This window comes from Tachypleus tridentatus, chromosome 1 (genome assembly GCF_004210375.1).
Source record: "Tachypleus tridentatus isolate NWPU-2018 chromosome 1, ASM421037v1, whole genome shotgun sequence".
In the NCBI taxonomy this organism is placed as follows: Eukaryota; Metazoa; Arthropoda; class Merostomata; order Xiphosura; family Limulidae; genus Tachypleus; species Tachypleus tridentatus.
This window is the reverse complement of record NC_134825.1, coordinates 182323629-182344465: the sequence shown is the minus strand read 5'-3', so window position 1 is coordinate 182344465 and position 20837 is coordinate 182323629. Positions and strand designations below refer to the sequence as shown.

Genomic DNA, 20837 nt, shown 5'->3' with positions numbered 1-20837 from the left:
TTGTATGTAGGTCAAATGCATGTATGGTGCTGACATCTAGCGTTGAAGTTGGGTATTATGAAGAACGAGTGAACTCGTCCGTGGCACTGTTACCGATCGGCTTGGACGAGTTATCCCGTCTACGGCACTGAACAGGTTAATGTTGGAACTTTAACATATCACAAACCACACACACAATGAATAGATAACACTTTATTCAACAAACAAGTTAGATATTTTAACAGTACACTAATAACGTCAAATTTCTTTATCTTTCCTGGAGATTTGGTTTAATATCTCAAAATCAGACCTAATGAAGTTAGAATTACTGCAGTGTAAATATGTCAGATGGCAAGATATGAGCAACAATCTATATACAGGTCACTTTTCAATCAAAGTGAGCTTTTCACTAACTCATTTATATAACAAAAACTTAAAAAATTAATTTTTCACAGTATCTAGTTTATTATAAAATTAATATAGAAGATAACAAATATTTAAAGTCATGTATTTATTGTCAGTTTTATTATCCTAACAAGCATATTATAAAAACAAAAAAAACACACCATCACTACATGACTTATGATAACCTAAAAGATAATTCATCAGTTTCTTTCTAACAAATCTAGTGATTTATTTCATAATCAGTTTTAAGGCTACCCTCAACTCTAACAACAAAGGTAATTAAATGTCTTCAAAATATTCTAGAATAAAACTTACTTTTGCAGCTAATTATCTGAAATATATAAACATTAACAAAACATTTGTTAGAACCGAAAGTTTTATACATTATTAGCAAAACTCTGAAATGGGGATTGTGGTTGTTTATTAATAGAAAATTAAGTTATGATTTTTCTCTGAAGACACGTGCTGTGGAAGGTGAGAATTTAACAAAATAATGGCTATTTTCCACTAAACCTGAGTACCTTCATGATGACTATATTCCCTTTAACAATTCACTCAGAATGATCAAAAGGTTAACAAGTCTCCAGGTTTGGCACTTGTACAAAGTTCTGTGCAGAATATGACCTAATCATAGGTGGTGGTTATGCTCTACAGAAACCTTGGAATATAAACCAGACACACAAGGCATTGTGTGTGGTCAAAGTAATGAGAAGAGTACTTGTCACTGAACAGTCATCTCGATAAATTGAGCTGGAAGGAAAGTCGACTGAGACAACAAGACTTAATTTCCAATGAACACTAAAATCTTTTTAACATCTGTCAGTTGAGTCAACCAAGTATTTTAATATGGATTAAAACAAAGCATTCCCAGGAAGGTTTATTTTAACATCAGTCAGTTGAGTCAACCAAGTATTTTAATATGGATTAAAACAAAGCATTCCAGAAAGGTTTATTTTAACATCTGTCAGTTGAGTCAACCAAGTATCTTAACATGGATCAAAACAAAGCATTCCAGAAAGGTTTATTTTAACATCTGCCAGTTGAGTCAACCAAGTATTTTAATATGGATTAAAACAAAGCATTCCAGGAAGGTTTATTTTAACATCTGCCAGTTGAGTCAACCAAGTATTTTAATATGGATTAAAACAAAGCATTCCAGGAAGGTTTATTTTAACATCTGTCAGTTGAGTCAACCAAGTATCTTAACATGGATCAAAACAAACCATTCCAGGAAGGTTTATTTTAACATCTGTCAGTTGAGTCAACCAAGTATTTTAATATGGATTAAAACAAACCATTCCAGAAAGGTTTATTTTAACATCTGCCAGTTGAGTCAACCAAGTATTTTAATATGGATTAAAACAAAGCATTCCAGAAAGGTTTATTTTAACATCTGTCAGTCGAGTCAACCAAGTATTTTAATATGGATTAAAACAAAGCATTCCAGAAAGGTTTATTTTAACATCTGTCAGTTGAGTCAACCAAGTATCTTAACATGGATCAAAACAAAGCATTCCAGAAAGGTTTATTTTAACATCTGCCAGTTGAGTCAACCAAGTATTTTAATATGGATTAAAACAAAGCATTCCAGGAAGGTTTATTTTAACATCTGCCAGTTGAGTCAACCAAGTATTTTAATATGGATTAAAACAAAGCATTCCAGGAAGGTTTATTTTAACATCTGTCAGTTGAGTCAACCAAGTATTTTAACATGGATTAAAACAAAGCATTCCAGGAAGGTTTATTTTAACATCTGTCAGTTGAGTCAACCAAGTATCTTAACATGGATCAAAACAAAGCATTCCAGGAAGGTTTATTTTAACATCTGTCAGTTGAGTCAACCAAGTATCTTAACATGGATCAAAACAAAGCATTCCAGGAAGGTTTATTTTAACATCTGCCAGTTGAGTCAACCAAGTATTTTAATATGGATTAAAACAAAGCATTCCAGAAAGGTTTATTTTAACATCTGCCAGTTGAGTTAACCAAGTATTTTAATATGGATTAAAACAAAGCATTCCAGGAAGGTTTATTTTAACATCTGTCAGTTGAGTCAACCAAGTATCTTAACATGGATCAAAACAAAGCATTCCAGGAAGGTTTATTTTAACATCTGCCAGTTGAGTCAACCAAGTATCTTAACATGGATCAAAACAAAGCATTCCAGGAAGGTTTATTTTGACATCTGCCAGTTGAGTCAACCAAGTATTTTAATATGGATTAAAACAAAGCATTCCAGGAAGGTTTATTTTGTTTTGGTTAAAAAACAAAAGTTTGGCACTATTATGAAGTTCTCGGTGGCTGAACCAAACCTGTTCCTTGCAAGACAGTGATGGTGATGTACCTAGACAGTTAGAATACAATGGTTTAAGTATCGTTATTACACTAACCTGTAGGTACAGAATGTATTCAAAGACATCCCAATCAATCCATACCAGTTGAACAAGAGACGATTCGCTTACTGCATTGACAGCGAAACATAGAACATGGGGCATGTAGTATCATTGTCTTCAAAAAGGGGATTTCAATCATTAGTTTGAATATTGTGTGAAAATAACAGCCAAAGATGTACTGTTGAAACAGATGCCTGATGCATTACAAGATGATTTACCTAACAATTCTCAAAATAAAAATACCATTTGTGAAATGAGATATAAATATACATTTATATCTTATAATGTTCAGTTAGGTACCACCATAGTATAATCCATATACATTTATATCTTATAATGTTCAGTTAGGTACCACCATAGTATAATCCATATACATTTATATCTTAATGTTCAGTTAGGTACCACCATAGTATAATCCATATACATTTATATCTTAATGTTCAGTTAGGTACCACCATAGTATAATCCATATACATTTATATCTTATAATGTTCAGTTAGGTACCACCATAGTATAATCATCTGGTCATATTCAACATTGTTTACATCACATCAATCTAGCTAGATAAAGTTCAGGTACTTGTCAAAGTCAGTTACAAACAGCTCTAATACAAAGTTACAAGAAATAGTACTTTCTTTATAACCCTTTAACTGTTAGTTAGCAAACATTCAAATAATTCTGAGCATGCAAAATGGCTAACAATCCTGTAAACACTAATTCTTCTCATAAAACTACAGAATGGAACTTAACAAAGAAAAAAAAACTCAACAATTACAAAAAAAAACAAGTTTTCTTCAAGTTGAGAAACCAGAAAATTTTTCAGTAGATGAAACACATTCTTTCATACAGAGACAATCTCACTGATGTCTTATGATAATTATGAGTGAAAAGATACAATTTAAAGTGCATCTCCAGTTCATGACCTTTAGCCTAAATGTGGGTATTATAACTTATGCAGCAGTGGCGCCACCTAGATCAACAACTGTTACAAATTGAGCAAAACAAAAACTTTGTGGAAGTATAAACAAACATCTGTTGTTATAATTCTCTCAACAAATACAGCATGTCATAATAAGACCATGTGGAAACTTTTAACATCTGATACAGTTAAAACATACTGTAAACGCGTGTCACACGTTTGACACATAGTTGCTCTGAATTTCTTATTAGAGATTAATTTCGATAGTTCACTTCACAAGTTTGATTTCCACAAAAATTATTCCAATCTAACTAAAGGTTGCATCTCCAAGTAATCCTAACCTGAAATCAGTACAAATTTGCTGGAAAATTCTTAATGTAAACTGAACTATGAAACATAATAATATCTGGAACATATCACTTTATAAAGTAATTACAAACATGAGCTTTTGTGCACCTTCAAATGGATTAGTTATGTCATCTAAACCAAAATCTCATGTGTTTAAAATTTAAAAAATACATACATCCAAGCTGTTGGTAAGACCATAGTACACATTTTCCCATGAGAAACCCAAGTTACACATCATTTTTTTAAATCTAAACTTCTGAAAGACTATATGACTCATATCATAACACCCTAGTTAACTCATGAATTTGTTCTGAAAGAGTTAACATGTTTTAATCCAACTGAAACCACTGCTTCACCAGGCTTGTCAACTGTAAGTTTCTAGCTAAACATATCATATATACGGGTCACTTGAATACAAAATTATTTTACATCTTAAGTTGTTTGAGAAAGGCTATGAAGAGTGTGTTTGGGGGGTGGAGGTTCTTTGGCCATGTAAACTCTAGCATTCACTTCTGTTAAACATTACACTTTCCATATTTGATACATACAAACTGATATAATTTCAATAAATAAACTATTAAGTTCTGCACAACTACCTTGAATTATTTTAAAAACTAAGCCGTGCCTTAAACTATGTTTATTCATGTCTAAGATCAAATGATACTAACAGACATTTCTCTTTCATCATTTTAATTCTGCTGTGAATATATTCATATTAATTACAGTGTGAAATTTACCAAACCATCTTACAATTTGATGAAGTTCATTAAACTTTGGATTCTTAACACGCTAATTAAGAATAGATATCTTACCGTTTTGTATTGAAGACAGAACTGGTTCATATTTATGTGCAACAGAGAAATTTCATGAGCAACATATTTGACACAAACTAGTTAAACAATAGGCCTAATACTTTAAAGACATGAAGACTTCTCTGACACGATTTACATTGTATACAAACCCAATAATATACACATTGCAAGCTCTGGATTACTGATCTATGTTAGAATTTTTTTTTTATTTTTCAAAATATAACTAAAACTTATCAGTTTTCAAATAATCAACAAGTTTTAATTTTAAAATTTGGTGCTGACAATAAACCATAACTTAATGAGGTAGAAAACTGCTACAATAGCAAAAACCACATCAGAAAAATAACATTTCCTAACACAGACTTTTATAAGTAACTGGTCCTTGAAACATACCAACAGACACAAATTGCTTTCAACAAAAAGAGGCCTCAACAAATTTATAAGTAACTGATCCTTGAAACATACTAACAGATACAAATTGCTTTCAACAAAAAGAGACCTCAACAACTTTATAAGTAACTGATCCTTGAAACATACTAACAGATACAAATTGCTTTCAACAAAAAGAGACCTCAACAACTTTATAAGTAACTGATCCTTGAAACATACTAACAGATACAAATTGCTTTCAACAAAAAGAGACCTCAACAACTTTATAAGTAACTGATCCTTGAAACATACTAACAGATACAAATTGCTTTCAACAAAAAGAGGCCTCAACAGAAATCTATCTGTGTTATTGTGCATAACTTGTAGTTTCTTTTAAATATTAGCTTGTGCACACCAAACAAGTTTTTCTTCACAACATTCTTTTATTTTGTACAAATGTTAAGAAAATTTAAATAACTCAGAAAACAAACAAAAATTAGTTGTCAGGTGTTTTTTCCTTCTAAACTTTAACAACTAAATCTTTATTTTGTTTTAGTCATCACATCTTAAATTTACAACTCAAACTTTTCCTTTCACCGATCAAAATAACATGAAAACTAGAAACCTCTTTCTCTTGTTTGGAATGTGAAACGTGTTGATAACAGTTCTCTATTACTGGAATGTGAAACGTGTTGATAACAGTTCTCTATTACTGGAATGTGAAATGTGTTGATAACAGTTCTCTACTACTAGCATAAACATTTTAAGAGGTTCTTTTTAAGTGTTTACAGAAGTTTTAAAAACAGGCTGTGAGAGATTTTGTCTAACAGCAAAGGGTAATTGTTTCATATTGCAATAAAACTTGTACTGAACATTGTTACAAATGTCCAGGCATTTGTTTTTTTCCATTTCTTTCAACTGTTTCTATATACAAATTGTTTTCAACAAAATGGAGGCTCACTTGAGTCAATCTACATTACACTGTACATTACTTCTTATTTCTCATGAATGCTATTCTGATGTGTTCCAAACATAATTCTCTCCAAAATTGTTTCTTTATTTTGTACAAAATACCTGTTCATATTTTCTGTAGAATGTTTCAAATGGATTGTAATATAATACTGTCTCTTTTAGTTGTTTATCAAAAACAACACATCATCTGAACAATTAATAACAGAGAAATAATGTAATGTATATTCACATCAGCTGAAAACTTCTGAATGTATACTGGCCTCAACTGGCCAGAAAATAGATAACTTTACGCATAAACATCTACAACACATAGCCATGGAGACACCTCATATGTACTCAGATTTTTCCCATTTTAATGCAATAGAGAGGAAAAGAACACAGCACCATAATGGTGATTCACATGATATACCACGCTGGGTTTGACTGTAAGTGATTCAGTTACATTAAAACACCAAAGTTACTGTACTGATGCAAAGTGTATCATAAACCTTGCCTACTGACCAAATGTAAATCGTAGCACATAACAAAGAGTCTGAAACAAGCACCAGAAAACCACAAAGTGTATTATCACAAGCAGTCTTTTGTAAGAATTCATCACTGACCATTTCTTTCAACCCTGCCAATCAAAATGTATAATTAGATTTCTAATTAACTGGAGCACAAGTTACATGATTAACTTTGGTATACATATAACAACAATGTGGAATATTATTAGAAATTCTCTACATAACAAAACTCACCATCATATCTGCCATTCTGGAATATAATTATATTGTGACATTATTTATAACCACATAAACATTATTTATTTTCTTTGCTTTCTCTGACCATGTGTACAAACAAGCAAGTCAAGGTTCTCTTGTCTCATCTTACTCTCTTCATAAAGTGTGGCACCAAAAGTCACTCTTCAGATGCGATCCAGATCATAGCCTGAAGTCAAAACTTAGTAGGAAACAAAACAGTAAAGTTTCCATACTTTTTCCATTACAAGAATAATAGAATTTTTTATTTACCTCACAATTTGTTTCACAGTCTACAAAACAAGAATAATGTCTAGTGGATATTTTTGGCCATTGAGTGAAGATGGAGCTCTTCTTCATTTCATTTGACATATTCATTGCCTTCACTTCAATTTTTGACCCTCGGACCCTTTTTCCTTCCTGCAAGTCGTTAATCTGTGAAAGAGGTGAATGTTTGGAGACAGAGGATCCACTACCTACATCACATATCATCTGATTTATTTTCATCCAAGAAGTTATCTATTTTACCTTCTACTAATTCTTTCATCTTAGAAATGGTCAATAAGAATTGGAACAATATCTTTATTTTCTTCTTGAGATTTGATTTCTTCAGATATCTTTGTGATTCTATCTAGTTCTTCAATGGCTGTTTCGTCAACAACTACAGACATGTTCTCACAGCTGGTACAAGAATTCTGTGGTGGAGTTTTTTCCTGGCTCATTTCCAACTGCTTTATATTATCCAAGTTTGATTCTATTCCAAACTTTGAGTAACCTAGAGGCTCCTTAAACATTTTGAGAGCACTGGGAAGGCTTACATATCCTCCAGACTTTGGCACTTTAGTTGGCAGGCCCAATATGGGTTCTCGGGAGGGAACTACAGTTGGAGATGAGCTCCGGATGGGTTTAGTACCGTCAGGTTTAGCTACAACATACCATTTACTTGGTGTTTTTCTTAAAGTATCTGGCTTCAGTTCTATATCTGAATTAGATGCAGGTAATGACATTCCAACTGTGTTTTTACTATCTTTTAAGGAGGAAGTTTGCTTTGTCGAATTTCCTAAAATATTAATCACTCCAAATTTGGAGTATCCAGTTTTTGAAGTCAAATTTTGAAATTGATCTTGTATTTGTGGCATATTAGAGCCAACTGTTGAATCAGAACGTTTTGCTAACCCTAGCCTAGAATATGGTGGAACAGCATAATTTTGATTGGTTACACAAACCACGTGATCATCGTAAATGTCGAACACAGAAGGCTCACTATTGGACAAGTTTCTAGTGAAAAGAGGCAAGCTATTCTGCTGGCCATCAAATGGTACACACTTATGTGTAGCTCTTCCCATAATATCTAAAGAACAGTATGGATGTCTGTCCTGTGGATCAGGCACCCTCCTATTGTCTTCTAAGTTGTTTTCATTATATAACTCTTCAGTGTCTTGAAGTTCATCCACTGTGGGGAGGGCTAATTTCCCTTGACAGGGGATTAAGAAGTGGTCACTTTCAAGATGGTAATCCATGAAGACAGCATCAGGAGTAACTGGACCATTAAATTCAGGATCAGTGTGGTATTCTGATGAAAGATGAGTGTGGTTTGTGAAAGAAGAAGAAAAACTATCACATCCACCTACTGAACTATAACCACTACTGTCTCCACTAGGGTTCCTCCTGTAAGTACTGCACAGAATCTTCCTCTGGACCAACTAAAACGTAAGTTAGTATATGTTAATATACTTTTTCTGTCACACCAAACAAGAAATACAACCTTCTTTCTTTCAACATTGGTTGAAAGTTTTCTTATATTTCACCCTGAGATTTGGTTAAAAACTAGAAGAATATAACGTAAGTTATGATGGAAATTGGAAAGTTTTATTTTAACTTATACATCTGACTGCTTCTTATTTTTGTACCTTGGAGAATTTTTTAAATGGTGGATTTTCCTCCAGCATTTTACACTTTTAAGATACACAACGTTTACAGAATCACATTAACAACAATAATATTACCAAGCACCTACATCTCGTGAGAACTTTAGAAACATCCATACCTCATCTGTGGGAGAGATGTTTGAACTTTGTCCTTCGATCAGATTATTGTTGTTGTTAGACGAGTACAAATCGAAGATGTTAACTGGAACCTTCAAGCCGATGTTGTGATCTCTTTCATCATCACGTTTAATGAACTTATCATATCCAAAGTTGGGTTCCTTTAATTAACGTAAATTAAACATTCTATATACAGCATTTTAAATTACCACAAAAACAAATTGTTAAGGCTTTCCACGTGACACTATTTAACAAAGAAAAACTGTACCAAAAAACCTTCCAAAATCTTGCACAAACACTACAGATTTCTAAACTCACTGTGTTTTGAGTCATTTCTAAATTTACTACACTTGGAATCATATGTAAACTCACTGTGTTTGGAGCATCCAATCCGTTCGGAAGCTGAACTCTGATTTGTTTCATGAGGTTGATCTTTTTCATCATCCTTGTTAAAATAAGTTATTTAATCATCAAAACTCATCAGTCAGACTATTGATCATCCTTGTTAAAATAAGTTATTTAATCATCACAACTCACCAGTCAGACATTCAGACTATTGATAGTTTAAAGACAAAAGTCACATGGTAATCAGATATAGCAGTAAGTTATAGAAGCAAAACACTACATTTATTATTTACCATACCATATAAATACCCTGTATTTACCATACATAAAAAATTAACCTTTTATTTCATAATTTCTATAAAACAAATTTTTTTTAGGTCAACAGCCCATCCCTATGAACATTATTACCAACATAGCTCCATCCATAGAGATATTGTTACCAACATAGACCCATCCATATAGATACTGTTACCAACAGAGCCCCATCTGTGTGGATACTGTTACCAACATAGCTCCATCCATATAGATTTTATTACCCACATCCTTGTGGATTTGCAAAATTTAGGTAAAACAAATGTACAAAACAACAATTCCATACCACTATCAATGTGTATTCAAGCATGAATGACACACAACAGGACATAGTGACACAATAAAATGATGTTTATCACTTTATTTTATTAATTGTTTTATACATTAACCTAATATTAAACCCAATTATTCATCAGTACATCAAAAACACATGTCTTTACCTACATGTGTCAGTATATAGTAGTTTCACTTGAGGGATATTAAGCTTGTCTTTACCTACATGTGTCAGAAAACAGTAGTTTCACTTGAAGGATATTAAGCTTGTCTTTACCTACATGTGTCAGTATACAGTAGTTTCACTTGAAAGATATTAAGCTTCTCTTTACCTACATGTGTCAGTATACAGTAGTTTCACTTGAAGGATATTAAGCTTGTCTTTACTTACATGTGTCAGTATATAGTAGTTTCACTTGAAGGATATTAAGCTTGTCTTTACTTACATGTGTCAGTATATAGTAGTTTCACTTGAAAGATATTAAGCTTCTCTTTACCTACATGTGTCAGTATACAGTAGTTTCACTTGAAGGATATTAAGCTTGTCTTTACTTACATGTGTCAGTATACAGTAGTTTCACTTGAAGGATATTAAGCTTGTCTTTACTTACATGTGTCAGTATATAGTAGTTTCACTTGAGGGATATTAAGCTTGTCTTTACTTACATGTGTCAGTATATAGTAGTTTCACTTGAAGGATATTAAGCTTGTCTTTACCTACATGTGTCAGTATACAGTAGTTTCACTTGAAGGATATTAGCTTGTCTTTACTTACATGTGTCAGTATACAGTAGTTTCACTTGAAGGATATTAGCTTGTCTTTACTTACATGTGTCAGTATATAGTAGTTTCACTTGAGGGATATTAAGCTTGTCTTTACTTACATGTGTCAGTATACAGTAGTTTCACTTGAAAGATATTAAGCTTGTCTTTACTTACATGTGTCAGTATACAGTAGTTTCACTTGAAGGATATTAAGCTTGTCTTTACTTACATGTGTCAGTATATAGTAGTTTCACTTGAGGGATATTAAGCTTGTCTTTACCAACATGTGTCAGTATACAGTAATTTCACTTGAAGGATATCAGCTTGTCTTTACTTACATGTGTCAGTATACAGTAATTTCACTTGAAGGATATCAGCTTGTCTTTACTTACATGTGTCAGTATACAGTAGTTTCACTTGAAGGATATTAAGCTTGTCTTTACCTACATGTGTCAGTATATAGTAGTTTCACTTGAAGGATATTAAGCTTGTCTTTACTAACATGTGTCAGTATATAGTAGTTTCACTTGAAAGATATTAAGCTTGTCTTTACTTACATGTGTCAGTATATAGTAGTTTCACTTGAAGGATATTAAGCTTGTCTTTACTAACATGTGTCAGTATACAGTAGTTTCACTTGAAGGATATTAAGCTTGTCTTTACCTACATGTGTCAGTATACAGTAGTTTCACTTGAAGGATATTAAGCTTCTCTTTACCAACATATGTCAGGAAACAGTAGTTTCACTTGAAGGATATTAAGCTTCTCTTTACTAACATGTGTCAGTATATAGTAGTTTCACTTGAAGAATATTAGCTTGTCTTTACTAACATGTGTCAGTATATAGTAGTTTCACTTGAAATATATTAAGCTTGTCTTTACTTACATGTGTCAGTATATAGTAGTTTCACTTGAAGGATATTAAGCTTGTCTTTACTAACATGTGTCAGTATATAGTAGTTTCACTTGAAAGATATTAAGCTTGTCTTTACTTACATGTGTCAGTATATAGTAGTTTCACTTGAAGGATATTAAGCTTGTCTTTACTAACATGTGTCAGTATATAGTAGTTTCACTTGAAAGATATTAAGCTTGTCTTTACTTACATGTGTCAGTATATAGTAGTTTCACTTGAAGGATATTAAGCTTGTCTTTACTTACATGTGTCAGTATATAGTAGTTTCACTTGAAGGATATTAAGCTTGTCTTTACTTACATGTGTCAGTATACAGTAGATTCACTTGAAGGATATTAAGCTTGTCTTTACCTACATGTGTCAGTATACAGTAGTTTCACTTGAAGGATATTAAGCTTGTCTTTACCTACATGTGTCAGAAAACAGTAGTTTCACTTGAAGGATATTAAGCTTGTCTTTACTAACATGTGTCAGTATATAGTAGTTTCACTTGAAATATATTAAGCTTGTCTTTACTTACATGTGTCAGTATATAGTAGTTTCACTTGAAGGATATTAAGCTTGTCTTTATCTACATGTGTCAGTATACAGTAGTTTCACTTGAAGGATATTAAGCTTCTCTTTATCTACATGTGTCAGTATACAGTAGTTTCACTTGAAGGATATTAAGCTTCTCTTTACTAACATGTGTCAGTATATAGTAGTTTCACTTGAAATATATTAAGCTTGTCTTTACTTACATGTGTCAGTATATAGTAGTTTCACTTGAAGGATATTAAGCTTGTCTTTACTAACATGTGTCAGTATATAGTAGTTTCACTTGAAGGATATTAAGCTTGTCTTTACTTACATGTGTCAGTATACAGTAGTAGTTTCACTTGAAGGATATCAGCTTGTCTTTACTTACATGTGTCAGTATATAGTAGTTTCACTTGAAGGATATTAAGCTTGTCTTTACTTACATGTGTCAGTATACAGTAGATTCACTTGAAGGATATTAAGCTTGTCTTTACCTACATGTGTCAGTATACAGTAGTTTCACTTGAAGGATATTAAGCTTGTCTTTACCTACATGTGTCAGAAAACAGTAGTTTCACTTGAAGGATATTAAGCTTGTCTTTACTTACATGTGTCAGTATATAGTAGTTTCACTTGAAGGATATTAAGCTTGTCTTTACCTACATGTGTCAGTATACAGTAGTTTCACTTGAAGGATATTAAGCTTGTCTTTACCTACATGTGTCAGTATACAGTAGTTTCACTTGAAGGATATTAAGCTTGTCTTTACCTACATGTGTCAGTATACAGTAGTTTCACTTGAAGGATATCAGCTTGTCTTTACTTACATGTGTCAGTATACAGTAATTTCACTTGAAGGATATCAGCTTGTCTTTACTTACATGTGTCAGTATATAGTAGTTTCACTTGAAGGATATTAAGCTTGTCTTTACCTACATGTGTCAGTATACAGTAGTTTCACTTGAAGGATATTAGCTTGTCTTTACTTACATGTGTCAGTATATAGTAGTTTCACTTGAAGGATATTAAGCTTCTCTTTACCAACATATGTCAGGAAACAGTAGTTTCACTTGAAGGATATTAAGCTTGTCTTTACCTACATGTGTCAGTATATAGTAGTTTCACTTGAAAGATATTAAGCTTGTCTTTACTTACATGTGTCAGTATACAGTAGTTTCACTTGAAGGATATTAAGCTTGTCTTTACTTACATGTGTCAGTATATAGTAGTAGTTTCACTTGAAGGATATCAGCTTGTCTTTACTTACATGTATCAGTATATAGTAGTTTCACTTGAAGGATATTAGCTTGTCTTTACTTACATGTGTCAGTATATAGTAGTTTCACTTGAAGGATATTAAGCTTCTCTTTACCAACATATGTCAGGAAACAGTAGTTTCACTTGAAGGATATTAAGCTTGTCTTTACCTACATGTGTCAGTATATAGTAGTTTCACTTGAAGGATATTAAGCTTGTCTTTACCAACATGTGTCAGTATATAGTAGTTTCACTTGAAGGATATTAAGCTTGTCTTTACCTACATGTGTCAGAAAACAGTAGTTTCACTTGAAGGATATTAAGCTTGTCTTTACCTACATGTGTCAGTATACAGTAGTTTCACTTGAAGGATATTAAGCTTGTCTTTACCTACATGTGTCAGTATACAGTAGTTTCACTTGAAGGATATTAAGCTTGTCTTTACCAACATGTGTCAGTATACAGTAGTTTCACTTGAAGGATATTAAGCTTGTCTTTACCTACATGTGTCAGTATATAGTAGTTTCATATGAAGGACATTAGAGGGCACATGATATTAAATAAATCCTAAAATATAACAATGTTCTAGATGATGTTAGGGAAATGTAGTAACTTTGACAAATATCTAGAAATGAGACTTCAGATATAAGCATGAATGGGTTAGTCAATTGGTGAGATACCCGGGATGTATATGGATCAGTGTTATTACCATCTCTTTTCAGTTGCATGTTTCAATCAGCCACAAAACTGTACAAATATCAGTATCTGCACATTAGTCCAGGTACCATTATCAAAGAATGTATGTCTGAATGTTATTTGTAAACTTAACTGCACAGAAGTGATAATGGTCGTTGTTAATATTAAAGGAGAGATAAACTAAATTTCTCGGTTGAAGAAGGTGGAAACGTTGTTTGCTCCTCTATTAGTGCTTTCTCTACCCATATGAACCATATTTAAATGTATAATTTTTTCTACAAGTGGGTTTTCTCATTATCATGGATCATCAGAGATAAACTAAGTTGTTGTGATTAATTAGACTGGACCTGACCTTATTCAGAAATACCAGTATATTGAAAGTACAGTTTGATGACAGCAGTACTTAACAACACATTCAGATGACCTTCTCTGATTATGTTAAACGAGTTATTGTTGTCCAGAAACTCTTTACACGAAACCCTGATAATCAGGCTACAAAACCAATGCACAGCAATTTATGTTTGTTCCTGGTCAATGTTATTTGTTTTCTTTAGGAGTATAACATTTCTAGGTAAGTCCACATTACATTAGTACACTATTTTGAAACAATGACATTTGACAAGATATATTAATCATTCAAGTTACAAAAGGTATTTTTTAGCTCTTCAGAGTTCTCCATTGAACAGGTTTCTTAAACTGGCAGTACTTTAACAAGATCAACCATTCTAGACTTAACAATCAAAACTTACCAACAAACTAGAGCATAGAACACAAGCACCACTACCACCAACCCCAGAGATCCACCAAGAGCAATGCCTAAAATTAGTGAAACCTGAAGACCTGGTAAAAGTAAAAGCGGCCGTTAAATATAATTGTAAACATTATACACACTTAAAACCAATAATTATTGTTTATGACACAGAACTGTACACAACTCCTCTGAAACCTTAAGAGTGGATACAAAAAATAAAACAAATGATACACACATCTCCAAACACTACAACTAAAACCTAAATAAACTGTAACACACTACCAAACACTAAACACACCATTAAATATTTCTAATTAGTCATGTGCTCACTTTAAAACTACATTTTAATATCACTAGTGAATTTGAACACTGTTTCATACATTTTTTGATACATACTATAGTAATAATACAACTGATTTTGTAGCTGAACCTTCTTTTCTACACTGCTGCTACTTATAGTCTTGGCCCGACATGGCCGCATGGTTAAGGCACTCGACTCGTAATCTGAGGATTGCAGGTTTGAATCCCTGTCACACCAAATATGTTCATACTTTCAGCTGTGGTGGCGTCATAATGTTACAGTCAATCCCACTATTCATTGGTAAAAGAGTAGCCCAAGAGTTGGCAGTGGGCAGTGATTACTAGCTACTTCCCTCTAGTGTTATGCTGCTAAATTAGGGATGGCTAGCACAGATAGCCCTCAGTAGCTTTGTGCAAAATTTAAAACAAACAAACTAACCTATACTTTTAACTCATAAATAGTTAAGAAGATAAAACATTAACATGGAGAGAGACCTTTTGATATTATAGATTTACCAACTGTCTCAAAATTATGTAAAAACAATTACTTTGTTCAAAACTATAGGACTGGAAGACAGTTCAAAATATACTGAGGCCATTTTGAACACTTAACACATTATAAAAATAAAGCACACATATAACCTAACAAAAACTAATGTTTTATACAAAACTTACAAGTTATCTTATGAATACTAATGAGTTATCTGGTAGAGATTTATAATGATTTCTTATTAATGAATGACAACAATTTGGATAAAACAGTTGTTTTAGGTTGTTATTTGTATAATAAGAATTACTTCTGAATATGTTACAGTTAGGTACTGATAACTATAATTTATATACAAATTATAAAAAAATCTTTTCATATATAGCAACTAACACCCTCATCACTTTTGGAAAAAGTAAAACAAAATCCTATGAAAATCCACATATGTATGAGCGAATATTTAGGCGTATTTTAACTTACAATACTAGCACATCGATACAAAAGTATATATCTGTGTATAAGTGCACAAACACACAAATACAGGGTTGAGTACAATCTATAAAAATGCTAGTCACTAAATCAGGGGACAACTTGCTAGAACAAGATGGGTCAGTTAATATTTTTTGTTTGTTAACTACAAGGCTATACAATGGGCTATCTATGCTCTGTCCACCATGGGTATCGAATCAGGTTTCTAGCATTGTAACTCTGCAGACATACCACTGTGCCACTGAGAGGGCCTTAACAGCCCATTCTGATGCAAAATATTCATACACATAGATTATAAAGACTTGTTTAAATAGAGAATTTAGAATTTCCAAGAAGGAGAAATCCCATTACCTAATGACATTGGAAAATAAAGAAATGTGTATCAACTTAAGGTTTCTGGACTATCCTGAAAGAGACCTGCAAAAAGTCATACTCCTACCACAGTAAGCAAAAAATATGGTGTCTTTTAACAGGAGAGAATTCACAAATATAAAGTTCAGTAATATGCCTCAATTAACCTTTAAATTGCAGGAGTGTTATAGGTAGTAGCATCAATTGATGATGGCTGCTATTTAAGGGTTAACAGTCAAGCAGTACAATACAAGGTTTCAAGAAGGATGGCCTACAGACACAACATAACTGGACAAACCGACATGGACTGAAACAGTGGTTTGAAGAAGCACATCTTATTCATATCATCAACAAATTTTATTAACTATATTTGTTGATGATATGAATAACATATATTTCTTCAAACAAAAAAAATCAGTGTTATTACTACAGTAAACCTACTGTTGTCTGTACTTACATAAAAGTAAAACTATGTAATAATTAAACATATAAAAACCTGAGTGTATTAAAACATTTATTTGCACTACTTTTTATTAACAGTCGTAACATTTAAACAGCTTGGTTTGGACTAAAAACTTCTTACCTTCATGAAAGCACAATTTTGTTTTTATTGAAGGACTACTTGGACAAGAAGGTTAACATAGCCCTTGATGTTGGCTGCCTGGATGCTGAAATATACATTCAAACCTTCCATCTTTACTGGACAATTCAGAAGAATTTCTATGAATGTTTGTGTTCCTGAGGTGTTAAAGAGGGCTGGAGAAGTTCCATTTTCTTCTTCCCATTTAACGCTCAGAAGGTAGAAGTTAATTGGACCATTAGGATGATCTGGTGGTGACCACCGAACGTGAACGGCACTTGAGTTTATAACTTCAACATAAGGTTCCATCATTACACCGGGAGCTGTTAAAGTTGGAAGATAGATTTAACTTTAAACATCAACCACAAAGTTTGGTAAGTGTCTTTAAACATTAGAAACTGGTTGAGAACCTTCTTATGTTTCTTAAAAAACTTGTAGTTTTAAAGTAGGACAATAGAAACAAATGAAAAGAATCTTCAGAAGGTAAAAATAAGTAAAATATGAAAATATGTTTTTGATCTAGCTTGTAACAATTATCAGAAAAACTGTTCACTCAAAAATGTTTATCAACCACCTAATTTATTGTGATTCACTCTTAATTAGACTCACATTTCCAATCTACTAAGGTATTTTGACTCATTCCATTATTAAATTTGTACCAAAATAACTTACATTTTCATTAGCTTAACAAACACCCACTGCTACCTAAATAAAAGTGCTGTACTTTACACCCATTAAACTACTGGACTGTTTTAACCCAATGAATCTATTAACAACTTGGGTCACCTGACCTATTACTTGAATTTTTAATTAATGTACATTTGAGCTCACATTTCAATTTAAAACAAGAGTATACTGATTTTATCATAAGCCTAGTTGCACTGATGTAAAGTAGACAGTTTGAAATTCAAATATTTATTTAGCCTAGTTAGACTGACATGTAGTTTGAAACTCCCATTCACACCATGGGAAAAGATGTCCAATACTATTTAATATGTTTTATATTATGGTAAAGTAGCTTGCTTAGAACATCATGTCAAGAGTTTTAAGAAATAACACTAACAGTTTCTATTATGAAAATGGTAAAGTTACAAATTCAAACTAGAAGAGGAATACTTCAAAATTAACTCACCATCTATAAGAGTCATCCCAAAGACAGTCTCTGATGGAGAAGAGCACAGTTTATCATTACATGCTTTTATAAAAATAGAGTAGTTTGTGTAGCTTCTAACATCTAAGCCACAAAACCGTCGAATAAGATTTTTAGCAGGAACAGAAATAACTTTCTCAGAGAAATTTCTGTAGTATCTGAAGTAGTGTGATATAACACCATTAGGTGTAGCAGGGACTTTCCATGTCAGCTGGATGGCAGAAGAGTTGATATCCACAACCTTGACTTCCCGAGGCACTGATGGTGCTGTTTTAACAACAAACAATTATTTTGAAGGATATAAAATGTCTTGAAATAACTCCAGATTATTTATTGAAAATCTTTATTTAACTAACCTCCTTTTCTTTCTTCAAAGATTTTAAAGTACAATTCTGAAGACTAATTTTTTTAATCTGTACACAACTCTAGACAGTTTAGCACAATTTGTATATTGAAAATCGTATAAAGATCAGTTTATTTCCACCCACAGCTATCTTTTATAAATTCAGAAAACACTGAAATAGAATATTTTAAGGCAATTTTAAAATTAAAATGATTTAGTAATACATACTAGAAGTTTCAAATTTATACTCAACAAGAACAATATTAATCAACTGAACAGTATCTTACTTCCTGCAAAGGTTTTCTCATACTTTGGGTCACTAAAGTCACTAATTCCTGCTGTGCTTATGACTTGTACAGTCACTCTGTACAAGGTGAAAGGTTTTAAATCTTTTATATCTATTCTGGAAGCACTTTGATTGTCAGTTGTCACACTGAAAGGATCTGTGTGAATAAAATTGTCAAAATTTAAAATAAAAACTAATAATATAATTATCAACACCCAAATAAAAGTAAATTTAAAGTAAAAATAAGATAGAATTATGAATATTTATTACAACATAAAATTATCACAGACATATTTACTACCTAACCCCCAGTATAACTGAAGTAACTATAACACAGAACTACAAGTTTTCTAGTAACACTGTCACATGAGGAGAGCAAGTGAGCATTAATGGTTCTACAAACATTCTTCTGAATGCTATGACCAAAAGTAACTCTTTCTCAGTACTTACTGGTTACATCATTTATACACATGATCAAAATTCTGGTAAAGATACAAAGCAGAGAATTAGCACTATACTGGTTACATATGATATACGACATCAGAAACTTCGTGGGTTAACATCCAGTTTGAAGAAACCACTAAGTCAGTAGTTAGAGCTAGAAAACATAGATAATTACTTTATATCTTTAGTTTGGTTACTTACCAGAATATTTATATTATGTTTTACTTGCTAACCTAATTGTAACAATGCTCAGTACAAAAACAAGCATTCCCACATCATCACACAAAGACATCCTGACAGTAACCATAATCAGTAACTGTCACACACAACAACTGTTACAGTGTTTGTTTGTCTGTTGAATTTTGCACAAAGCTACTCAAAGGGTACCTGCACTAGCCATCTATAGCTTTGAAGTAATAAGACTACAGAGAAGACAGCTAGTCAACACCACTCACTGCCAACTCTTGGGCTATTTTTTACCAATGGATAATGGATCTGACTACCACTTTACACAGTTGAAACAACAAACACACTCACTGAAATGTCTTGATCCTGTAGAGTACCCTAACCTACAAGCCAGCTGTACCATTACAGTGAGACTTATATGAAGTAGTGAAACTCACTAGTCTTCTACTCAAAACTTAAAGTAGGAAAATTCTGAAACGTAAAACATGGTCCTCGTTATCGCCACATTTACAGGTACTACAAGTATTCCAACATTTACAGGTACATTAATATTCTCCTGTTACTTACCACTACATGTCTGTTGTCTGTCCTTCACCTCACAGTATTCTACTTTGTACTGTGTTACAAGTTTCTTCTGAGCACTGCAGGCCAGCCTCCACCGCACTTGAAGACCCTGGAAAATCTTATAGAGATCTACACCTTGAACCTTGTCCAGTGCTAGAGAGAAAGAAACGACCTTTGATAACGTCCAGTTCAAGAAACACAGACAGGTCTGTTGATGTTCCTTAAGTTCAACACAAACAACCAAAACTTAATGTTTAATCCTGTAGATGAGATATTAGTCAGCTTCATCACTGAAAGATGATACACAACACTCATAAAAATTAATTACAAAAAAAAAATAATCCAGTACTTACAAGATAAAAAAATATCAAACTCAGTCACTGTTATAAAGCAAACAGTTCAAATGAAGTACATCTTAAAGAAAAACTCAAACTTAAGACGTATGTTTATTACACAAATATAATTATACAATTGCAGAAAACTGAATGCAATGACAAACAACAGTGAACAGACCAGCTTTCCTTGTGTCATTTTTGTGTATCAACAAAACAACAATTAAACTGTAAGTCTGCAAGTTATATCCCTTTCTTGAGAAATAAATAAAGTTATTAGTATTAATTCTGTACAACAACAGTGATCAAAACCACACCATGATCTACAGACATACACAACAACTAATATAACCACACCATGATCTACAAACATACACAACAAACAATATACTCACACCATGACAGCTGTACACAAGAAGTCTTTCATTTGTTAGGTGTGACCAAGTGAGAACATTCTAACATATTACCTTTTTCATACGGTACAACACACCATGACAGCTGTACACAAG

The 20837-nt window shown here is 32.5% G+C and overlaps 1 protein-coding gene across 2 annotated transcripts; it reads right to left on the bottom strand.

The window, feature by feature from the left end:
* Positions 1–7116: 7116 nt before the first annotated feature.
* Positions 7117–18259, bottom strand: LOC143231849 (uncharacterized). 2 transcript variants are annotated; one of them, XM_076466573.1, is made up of 6 exons: positions 18156–18259; positions 17027–17346; positions 14815–14905; positions 9355–9427; positions 8985–9143; positions 7117–8640 (listed from the first exon to the last, which is right to left on the bottom strand). In XM_076466573.1, the coding sequence occupies exons 4-6, from the start codon at positions 9424–9426 to the stop codon at positions 7486–7488; spliced, it is 1386 nt and encodes a 461-aa protein (XP_076322688.1). In that variant the 5' UTR covers position 9427; positions 14815–14905; positions 17027–17346; positions 18156–18259; the 3' UTR covers positions 7117–7485. The 2 variants fall into 2 exon arrangements, with proteins under 2 accessions (XP_076322688.1, XP_076322698.1); XM_076466583.1 differs by lacking the exon at positions 8985–9143.
* Positions 18260–20837: the final 2578 nt, after the last annotated feature.

Coding starts and splice junctions, on each gene's coding strand:
- LOC143231849 (XM_076466573.1), bottom strand. CDS start 9,426: ATGATGAAAAAGATCAACCTCATGAAACAAATCAGAGTTCAGCTTCCG. Junction 9,144..9,354: donor GATTGGATGCTCCAAACACA/GTGAGTTTACAT, acceptor CGTTAATTAAAG/GAACCCAACTTTGGATATGA. Junction 8,641..8,984: donor ACATCTCTCCCACAGATGAG/GTATGGATGTTT, acceptor CTTACGTTTTAG/TTGGTCCAGAGGAAGATTCT.